The following is a 10,656-nucleotide window of genomic DNA, read 5'->3' on the forward strand; positions in this document are numbered from 1 at the left end:
TTAGGCCCTTCCCTTTGGTATATCTCTAACTTACAAAGGTAGTTCATGGTATTTCAAAACTTATTTCTGCTATGCTAATAGAATCTTCTATTGAGTATTGTTTAATATTAGGTTAGTGATTCATTAATCCAAATATGATTATTTTTTCAACTTCCTGAAAAGTAATACCTGATTTAACCAGTGATGTCTTTCAGATCTTCAAGTGTGGGACTGTTCCAACAGTACAACATCTTGTTTTTTCTTTCTCTTCCCTGCTCCCTCCCTCAACTTCAGAGATAACTATACTCTGCAGATCAATCCAAACTCTGGACTTTGCAATGAAGATCATCTCTCTTATTTCAAGTTCATAGGTCGTGTAGCTGGAATGGCTGTTTACCATGGCAAACTTTTGGATGGTTAGTATTTATTTTATGTAATATGATATTTAGATTAACATTCTACATATTTTGAATTTTAAGTTACATATTGTTCAATTTATTTGTTCTTCTTTAAAGCCTTTTTTATTCGTCCTTTTTACAAGATGATGCTCCAAAAACCAATAACGCTTCATGATATGGAGTCTGTGGTATGTAATTTGCTTTATCATGTATCATATTAATTTTTTTTAATATATCTTTAATGACATTGTGAAGGTTGAAAGTGCATGATTCAAAGAAATTTTAGGCTACTCTTTTATAAGTCTGTATGCTGTATAGGAATTAATACTTCCAATGAAAATCAGAGACACCTAGACTCTGGTTTAAGTCAGTTAAGCTGTCTTGAAAACTTGACTCTAAAGTTTCTATAATGTTTTCTTAAAATATTTTTAGACACTAAGGTTCTTAAATATAATCATCTTTGGGATCCCTGTCTCAACCTGTTTTTTAAATTAGTTTGTGTCTTTTGATTATTAAAAGGAAACGTATTCTTGTACTTTCATAGACTGACAATCTTAATGAGTGATACAATGTAACATTTTTAGAGGAAAACCTGGTCCTTACAATTGTCTTGTTTGTTTGTTACCCTGATAATGGTTCTTATCTAGAGTAGTTATGGGCAGAGTGATTTTTATTCAATCTCTAATCTATTACTGGCTTTGCTGTCCTATAAGAATACAGAATATAGTTCCTATCTGTTCCTGAGTAAAAGATTAATAGAAGCATCCCGATTTCCCGCTCTCCTGCCCCATACTATAGAATCATAGAATGGTTTGGGTTGGAAGGGACCTTAAAGATCACATAGTTCCACTTCCCCTTGCCATGGGCAGGGATACCTTCCACTAGATTAGGTTGCTCAAAGCCTCATCTAGCCTGGCCTTGAACACTTCTGGGGAGAGAGCACCCACAACTTCTGTGGGCAGCCTGTTGCAGTGTCTCACCACCCTCACAGGAAAGAATTTCTTCCTAATATCCAAGCTAAATCTACTCTCTTTCAGTTTAAAACCATTACCACTTGTCCTGTCACTACACTCCCTGATAAAGAGTCCCTCCCCGTCTTTCCTCTAGGCCCACTTTAAGTACTGGAAGGCTGCTATAAGGTTTCTCTAGAGCTTTGCCTTCTCCAGACTAAACAACCCCAGCTCCCTCAGCCTGTCCTCATAGGGGAGGTGCTCTAGCCCCCAGTCGTCTTTGTGGCCCTCCTCTGGACCTGCTCGAGCAGGTCCATGTCTTTCTTATGCTGGGGACCCCAGAGCTGAACACAGTACTCCAGGTGGGGTCTCACGAGAGTGGAGTAGGGGGGGAGAATCACTTCCCTCAACCTGCTGGCCACACTTCTTTTGATGCAGCCCAGGGTGCGACTGGCAGTATCTTGATTTTCATTTCCTAAGGCTCTTTGTAGTAATGCCTAACAGTAAAGGGACGATAAATACAGGATGAGAGACCGAGAAGAGTCCAAAATACATTACTTCAGATAATGCTGTGACATCTTATAACCATTTTGCTGTGTGAGAGATTTTTAGTCCTGAGATTGCTGAGTCTTCAGGTTTCAAACGTCTTTAAAGGTCTTTGTCGCTTTGCACAATTGCAGAGTCTCTGTATCCAGTACAGGATTGTCCTAGGTAGCAGTATTCACTGGGCTGCAATGAAGCCTCTTGTAGCTTAAAAGGTGGCTACTCTATTTTGTATTTACTATTTTGTAATTCTGTTTCTCTCAGGATAGTGAATATTACAATTCTCTGAGATGGATTCTTGAAAATGATCCAACAGAACTGGACCTCAGATTTATAGTTGATGAAGAACTTTTTGGTCAGGTTAGTATGTTCATGTACATTTGACCTGTGAAATTAGCTGATTTTATCTCTATGGTATTAAGAAAAACCCTTCATTCACAGTCGTGTTGGTTTGTTCACTCAGCTGCTTCTTTTAGCTGGCACATGCTCATGGCAGTGCTCTGTTAGCCTGGCTGTGATGTGATAAAGGACTTGGAAATAAGCAGAGCTTTAAAAAATAGCTCGTGCTTTTTTCTTAAATAATATTTGTGTGAAATGTAGCTGTTGCTGTGAATGCAACTGAGACTAAGATATCCATATTCTCATTACTTAATCTGAAGCAGAGGTTGGTTTTATGTGATTGGCTGGAAAGGATGAGCTCTTTTGGAAATGGCTGGAATCATAAATTTCACTGGGAGATAATAGAGGGTTTTTTTTTTTCTCTAAAATGTACTAGAAAGCTATGGAATAAACAAATTTGTTGTTGTGTAGAAAGCTATCCAAGATAAGCCATGTAAAAATACCAAATTACAGGTGCCAACTAAATCTAAGTAGGATAATAGCCTTTGTGGTCTTGTGTAACTAAAGTGATCCTAAGTAGGCGTGTGAAAAAGTACATCCGTAATGAACTGAAAATCAGATATTTGTCTACTGAGGTTTTAGTAATATAAATCATTATGTAACAGATATGTATACTGATTCACTTATTTACTGGGACCATTGCTGAAATTGTTCTGTAAGTGTTTTTCCTTGAGATTTGGAAAAAAGGCTGGGTCATATAACTGCAGAATATGCAGTTAGTGAAGTCCACGTTACTGAGAACTTGTGTGCAAGCTTAGGTGGTTTATTGTACCAGGTCAGGAAAAATGGAGGTTGCTCCATTGCAGTCTGGCATCCCTGAATAATACATTTTTTAAAACAATCAACCAAATTCTATTTATTCAGGTGACCTGTGAAACTGGTCCGATTTCTCATAGTTTCAAATTCTGCAGTCTTCAAGAGTTAACTAAATTACCTGATGTTGCCATACGAATTCTGTTGCGTACGTATCTCATTTAAGACCTATTCTATATATTGCATTTAGACCCATCAGCATGAACTGAAAAGTGGTGGATCAGAAATAGTTGTCACCAACAAGAACAAGAGAGACTACATTCAGTAAGTAGTGGTCACTGTATGCAATGTATCTCACTGGATTGCCCCCCTAGTAATAGGGGATGCGTGTTAGTTGTATTAACAAAAGGAAGTTGTTGCTTTGTATATAAATTGCTTTTATTTTAAATGTTTTGGTTTTTTTTTTTTTACAGTCTTGTAATTCAGTGGAGATTTGTGAGCAGAGTACAGAAACAAATGGCAGCCTTTAAAGAGGTATAGTTTTAATTACAAAAATAATTCTTCTAAGAATTTGTTGCATCTAATTTTTAAGACAAGCTTTTTTGGACATCCTGAAGACCCACAGATAATGTTGCTAGAGGTATAAAAAAGGCAGTGATACTGTTCGTAGTGTCAGCTTTGAATTATTTCAGACTTCAAAATCTTTTTGGTATATTTTTACTGAGCTGTTTAATTCATATTGAAAAATTTGCTTATTTCTCAAACCTGGCTGACAGTCTTAGCTGTAGTGCAAACTATTTAATGAACTCTGCAGAAATTAAAATTAAATCAAACTAATAGAATTAAATTAAACTAGCTGGTTTATCCTTATTTGTATAAATGATATTACATATATGATACTCAGACTTGTATATTCACCATTCAGTGTAGCACAATAGAGATGTGAGATAAGTCAGAATTAAAAGTACTATAGCCAAACTGGGGACTGCTGGTGTCCAAACATCTGTATTTGATGTATTGCTTTGGCTCTATTTACTAAAGCATCTAAAAAATGCTTAAATAATGTTGACTTGATTTTTATAAAATTCCCTCATCTTTTTAGGGCTTTTTTGAACTAATACCACAGGATCTGATTAAAATTTTTGATGAAAATGAGTTAGAGGTAAGTGTATCATGGAAAAGAAGACAAACTATGTTGAAGCTTAATGTTACTGATTTAAACTTTGGCGCTTTTTTTTTATCTGTGTAGTTATTAATGTGTGGACTGGGAGATGTGGATGTGGCTGATTGGAAACTACATACAAAATACAAAAATGGCTACAACATAAACCATCAAGTAATACAGTGGTTCTGGAAGGTATCGTGAAGTTCTACTATTTCTTATCTTAAAAGCTGCTGCCTTTCAGCTATGCTAGTTTATAGTGTGATTCATCAATAGGTAGGTAAATATTTGACCATTAAAACTCCTGAGAGAGATAGTAAGAAAACTAAAAATGAGATGCATGGTAAGAATGTAAATGCACTATTGATACTTGCTTTTACAAAAAAATCCATGTCTGACTGGGGTTAAAAATATTTTTGTGTAGGTTTTTCTGGCATGGTTACACTGAAGAGGTGTTAAACTCTTCTGTTCAATAAATTACAGGAATTTGGCTGCTAGCTCATAACATCAGGAAACTTCAAAGAAAGTAGGGGCCAAATCTTCAAGGGAAGTATTTTAACAGCCTGCTAAGCCAGTAACTGTACTCTTGTTACAGTGCTGTTAAAAAATTGTTGATTTCATAGCTTTTAGCAATAGGCAGAGTAGACTGTGTGTCACTAAAAAATATGCATATATTTATAAAGGATAATGATTTAGAGATAGAAACTATGTTGCATAAATCTGCTAGCTTAAAACCTTAATTTAAAAATAAATCTGTAATTATAATGATTCTTATATAGGCAGTCTTAATGATGGACTCTGAAAAGAGAATAAGATTACTTCAATTTGTTACTGGCACATCGCGCGTACCTATGAATGGGTTTGCTGAGCTATATGGTGAGTACTTATGATTATGTCCACAAGTAACAGAGAACATGATGCCAGCATTGCCATGATATTTGACTTCAAACATAGGCACATTAGTTTTCAAATTTTGCTTTAAAAATGAGTATATACTGGCAATTATAAGAAGCAAAGTTAGAAAAGAGTCACTTAGATCACACGTTTCCCATGTTCTATAAATACTTCATTTTAATTCTGTTTTTTAAATGTATAGGACTTCTCAAATGAGTGTGGATTTTAAAGTTCTGAAGAGCTGCAAAACTCCCTGTTTAACATGCGATTGAGCTTGAAGAAAATTCTCAGTTATCTGAGATCTGATTACAAAGACATGCTGGCATCAGCAGTTAACTTCAGATTCTTATAAGTTCCCCAACTGCTTTTATCTGTTCACAAGCCACAGTTTTACAGATAAAATTGTTTGTAAGGGTATACCCTAAAGAGGACCACTGAGATGACGCGAGTTAAACATAATGCCAAAATAAAAGTAGCGAGCCTACAATGCAGAAACTGAAACAAGCAGATGGCAGCGGGGAGCAGACTTTACCAAAGCCAGAAAACCCACTGTGGAAAGACCGCGAGCAAGCGGATAGAACAGCCCACAAAGGGTGGGGGTGTTTTGCTTATGGGAAGTCTGTTTTCAGCTGCCATCAGCTATTATGTTTTCTGCTAGACTACTTTATTAAGGCTAAAAGTGCTTGAGATCCTGTGCAAATGTCTGAATAGCCTAACTTGTGTATTTGAATAAACATTTCCTTCTTTGTAAACAAGACAGTAATTTGTTTATAAAACACTAGAATTGTGAAAAAATACCACCCACCATGTGTCCCCATTTCTCCCTCTCTTCATTTTCATCATAAATACTCTGTTTATTTTTCCTGTTCCATCAGTGAATGAGTTGTGAGTTCCAATGGGAAGAACAGTGCCCTCAGCAGACTTGAGCCATGTGTCTGCCGTTGCACCTGAACCTTGGTTCTGTTGGAATTACAGCACATGCTTGTCACAGTGGAACCTGATCAGAATTCTGCCGCCTCTGGATTTTTGTTTATTTGTCTAAAAACACTACCAGACACAGAACTAAGGAATGATATAGGGAAAGAAACTGTTGAAGCTCTTGGCTCGCTTCTGCCCAGGCATTAGGATATCCTTAGGCAGTCTTCTGGCCAAGTCTCAGTTTCTGTAGTTCTATTCACTCATTAATGAAAAATTCAATTAGCAGTTGTCTTGTATAGTGCTTTGTTTCTTTCTCTTGCAGTTATTTCTGCTTTACTGTGGCCAGCATGCCATCCTCACTAAACCCCACTAACGATCACAGTCACATTTTCAGTACCTTCTCGTATTTGAAGAACCGTAGGTGGTTCTTCAGTGCTTCATGTTGGTACGTGGCTTTTTCCTGCTGCCGGGCTGCCCCCGTGGTTGTTCCCCTCCCACTGTCGGGCTGCAGTCCCGGAGCTGGCTTTCTAGTGGGAGATCTCCCTCTTGTGGCTCAGAGAGCCATTTCTGATCATAAAAAGGGAGCGCTTGGTGTCGGGGGACAAATCCACCCAAGTTTGAGAACTAGGACACTGAAGAGACGTATTTCTTGTCTTGTGCCCACCCTGCTTTGTCAGCCTCTAGTTAATTAGTTGGATAGCTAAAATGAAGACTTATTCTTACCTAGCTATTAAAAGGGAGTTTTATCTTGTCACGTGGTAGAACGCACCGTCAGTCATAGAGTTGCTTCTGTGCTTCATCCTTATTCCAGGCATTCTTACTAGTTACCTTTTCTAACCAGCCTTCTGCGTTGAAGAAACATGTAACCCAAAGAAGAAAGTAAAGAAGAGGAGCTGGAAGTGTTTCTACAACTACTGACATATGTCTCACTGATAATAGTTTAGGATGAAGCGCTCAGTGTTTGCTCTCATCTGTCTAGTTCATTCACTAGACTCGTATTAAGTATAATTTCTGTGCATTGATTGGTATTTCCAACCTTTTTGTATATGTAGTAGTTGTAAAAGGGTTTTCTCTTCCTCTTGTTTTATTATCATCTTTGGGATTAATTGTCTTGGCTTTTTTGTTGTGTGGGGTTTTTTTTCTGTATATTGGCTAACATCTTCCAAATCCACTTCTGCAATAGGCAATATTACATGTTATCATAATATTGTTTCATTTTATTATGAGTGTGTATGCATTTCTTTTTTTCATGTCTCCATAAAACCACAAACTAAATCTTTTTGAATTGACAGTTTTAACTTACATAGTAAGAAAACCCAAACAAAAAAAACCCAACCAACCAAACAAAAAAATCCACAACATTTTGGAGGAGTCATAAAAAAAAAAAAAAAGGGAAGGTGTCTGCATTATAAAACCAAATTCATTTATTCATTTCATAGGTTACACACAGCACTTACACCTCAGCTGTATTCATAGATCAGCCTATTCTCATCACTGCTGCTCATCTTTAATCTGAAACATGTTTCACATCTTCCATTTCAAAAGCAGAAGGCTATTCATTCTTGGGTAGCTATCTGCCTTGGAATACAATTCTCTAACTGTATTGATGGTCTCCTTGTAGCATACTCAGAAGACACCCATCATCAGAGATAATCTCCTCTTCTCTGACAAGATAATGATTATTTTTTTTTAAACTACACAGTCTTCTCCAGACATACACAAACGCTTTCAACAGCTTAAGGAAATGGTTACAAAGTGCCCTTTGCATCCTCTTGGCAAGAGTTGAGAGGTCCAAGAAACTTTCAGATATGACATGCTGTAAGACAGTTGCTGAAAGGCACAGGCGTAGCCGGAGCTGCATTTGCTAGCCAAAAAGGTTCCCTCAAGTGCATATGTATATCCCTGGAGTACACATATGGTCACCGTATTTCAAAAAGTTCTCAGTTACTCTACTTTGTGGTTGCGTAGGTAAAGGTGGACATTGAATACTTTCTGCCAGGTTATAAACTTGGCACATTGTGATAAACATGTCTAAATTTTTACAGGCAAAGCTTATACAGTGTAAAACTGTCTTCTGCATAAAATTTTCAATACCAACTACTATGCATATGCATTTAGGTCTTAGACTTCTGAGTTTAAGGTGTAAAAGTCTCTTGAAACTAAGACATAGCAAGAAATAATTAAAATACAAGTGAATTGGGATTATTGACCATTACTGAGTATAGACTGTATTTGATTCATATAGCTAGCTTCTACTAATGCCAGAATTGGATTACAAAAAAGGAAAATATTTCATAATTTTAATCTCTAATTATAAAAGAACCTCATGATGGGGTGAAAATTGATGCATTGTTTTCTGCAGGTTCAAATGGACCACAGTTGTTTACAGTTGAACAGTGGGGTACCCCTGAAAAACTGCCAAGAGCTCATACCTGGTGAGTATTTAATTTAGGTAAATTATGACCTTTAGTAAAAGTGATAAAATACTTAGAGTTTTCATCTGTTTTTCAGCTTTAATCGCTTGGATTTGCCTCCGTATGACTCATTTGAAGATTTATGGGATAAACTTCTTCTAGCGATTGAAAATACTCAGGGTTTTGATGGGGTTGATTAAGACACAGACATAAATTATATCGGTCCAGTGCTGCAATTTCATTCTAAGGGTTTACAAACAAATTTGAATTTTCCAGGGACTACCATTGTATCTAGTCACATGGCTATTGAATCTTCATAGTATCACTTGTAAGATAAGTAAGTATTAAAAATTCATTAGCTTTTGAAAATGTATTTTGCCATTTCCACAGTTTTATGTATTTTGCTAATAACTACAACGTACACATTGGATGGGCCAGTGCCAAGTAAGTCAAAAACTAAAATGTTTTTAAGCAGTTGCCTCTTCTACAGTATTTGACAGACTGTTCTGCAGTAAACTACTGAAGTAAAACTGTGAAGAAATCTTTGCAGAGGGTGTAAATTTGAATTGCTGCTTTAAGAGGAACAACTGAAATTGTTAAACTGTTTTTTAAACAAAACAAAACAAAACAAGCCAAAACCAACAAACTTCATGTAATGCAATATCATAATCTGTGCTGCTTCAGGCTGTTTGCTACAGATCTGTCCAAAGCACCTTATAATTCAGCATATTAGGTAAAATGTTGGAAAGAATTTGTTTGCATTATCAGCCACCAGTTTGCCAAACATTGACTTGCTGACACATTTTATTTGTTAGATTTCTGTTTCTAACTTGCTTTTGTTAAAACAGTGTAACAAAACCAGGATTTTTATATAAAACAGACAAGCAGCATTATTCTGAATTTTAATGAGAAATGATACCCATTTTTTCTCTGAATTTGTATACTGTTGTTGGTTTATTGAGTGTTCATCACTTTTTTGATAAATTTATAGGTCTACGATGGATAATATTTTCAATTAGCCTTTTGCAACAAATTAATCTTAAAGTGAAATTTGTATGGATATCACTCAGTATTAGTTACTGGTAGTTAGAGGCCTTTATTATCCATTCTTGCAGTATTGCACTACATAACAATAAAGAACATGTTTACAGGGTTTTCTGGGCCAAATTCAGCAGTCTGATATGTGCAAACTTCGCTGAACTGCATGGAGGTTATGCACATGTAACCAGATGCAGAATTTGGTTCTGTAATATGTTTACAGGTTATGCTAGTTTCTATAGCTGCATTTTTATATTTTTTTTCTCCACTGTTAGTCTAGAAACCAAATTTGTTAATACAGTATAACCAAAGTCATAACCAACAATGTGCAATTTATTGTAGATCAACTTGTCATATAAATACTAGTTTGATTTCTTTTGTACATGTGGGTATTTTTTTGTATTAATGTTAACACTTTTTTTTTTTGAGCAAGTGCTGGTTAAAATGATTAGCAAAGTTGGTTCCGAAAGAAAAATTGGTTTACATATCCGGCTTGCTCTAATTTTAACATTTTATTACCAATATGATCTGAGGAAATGACAGTACCTAGCTTTGGCCAGCGAATTTCTGTGTAGTCACAGTCATTATAAATATGCAAGAAGGAAGTGTAGCACATCTCTCTCTAAAGATATGTAAATTATGTAACAAATGTAATGGGTCTTAAGGGATATTTAAAATCCCATTTTGTTTTATTCTTTGACTAGGTCATTAGGGCTGAGAATATTACATGTAAATAAAGGTAACTTATACAAATTTCCCAAATCTATATGCAGTTTTGTAAAACATGAATGATATATCAGTAAATCTGTATAGATTTGAATGTAGCAGGTTTTGTTGCATACTTTAAAGTATAAAATAAGGATCCTGAGAACAGTAAATAAAAGTTTATTCTAATAAGTTGTGACTCAGTTCTTTGAAGTGCAAATCGGTAGTCTTGAAATAGCAAGAACTCAGTAATTTTAGTACTCCTAGGTAGACCTGGAGAGCAGTTCCACCGCAATACGCTGCTACTTTCTCATAGGCGTTGAGGTGCAGCAGTGCCGTTTCTGAGTGTTCTGCTCTCAAGACATGCAGTCTTTGAAAAATTAATACCATGTTTTTATAAAAGCTCTAGGTAGTTGTGAGCCTTCATTGTATGGCCAGCCTAGAAACGCTACATGGCAAACAGGCAAAGGTGGAGGCCTCGCAGAAATGCCTGCTGACTGCTG

At 36.1% G+C, this 10,656-nt stretch overlaps 1 protein-coding gene across 3 annotated transcripts in view; it reads left to right on the plus strand.

The window, feature by feature from the left end:
* NEDD4 (NEDD4 E3 ubiquitin protein ligase) overlaps positions 1-10,339 on the plus strand; it is a 62,784-nt gene extending 52,445 nt beyond the window's left edge. For 2 of the 3 annotated variants that reach the window (XM_087743684.1, XM_087743683.1), the window contains 10 exons: positions 274-395; positions 495-565; positions 2,135-2,230; positions 3,273-3,346; positions 3,496-3,556; positions 4,125-4,184; positions 4,272-4,379; positions 4,964-5,060; positions 8,359-8,431; positions 8,508-10,339. In XM_087743684.1, the coding sequence (XP_087599810.1) occupies positions 274-395; positions 495-565; positions 2,135-2,230; positions 3,273-3,346; positions 3,496-3,556; positions 4,125-4,184; positions 4,272-4,379; positions 4,964-5,060; positions 8,359-8,431; positions 8,508-8,610 (865 nt within the window). In that variant the 3' untranslated portion in view covers positions 8,611-10,339. Of the gene's footprint in view, positions 1-273; positions 396-494; positions 566-2,134; positions 2,231-3,272; positions 3,347-3,495; positions 3,557-4,124; positions 4,185-4,271; positions 4,380-4,963; positions 5,061-8,358; positions 8,432-8,507 lie in introns of those variants that run through there. The other variant, XR_015701299.1, reaches the window with a different exon arrangement.
* The last annotated feature ends 317 nt before the right edge of the window (positions 10,340-10,656 follow it).

Source organism: Nipponia nippon, unplaced genomic scaffold, assembly GCF_047370975.1.
Source record: "Nipponia nippon isolate SJK-2023a ecotype South Korea unplaced genomic scaffold, ASM4737097v1 scaffold_9, whole genome shotgun sequence".
Lineage (NCBI taxonomy): Eukaryota > Metazoa > Chordata > Aves > Pelecaniformes > Threskiornithidae > Nipponia > Nipponia nippon.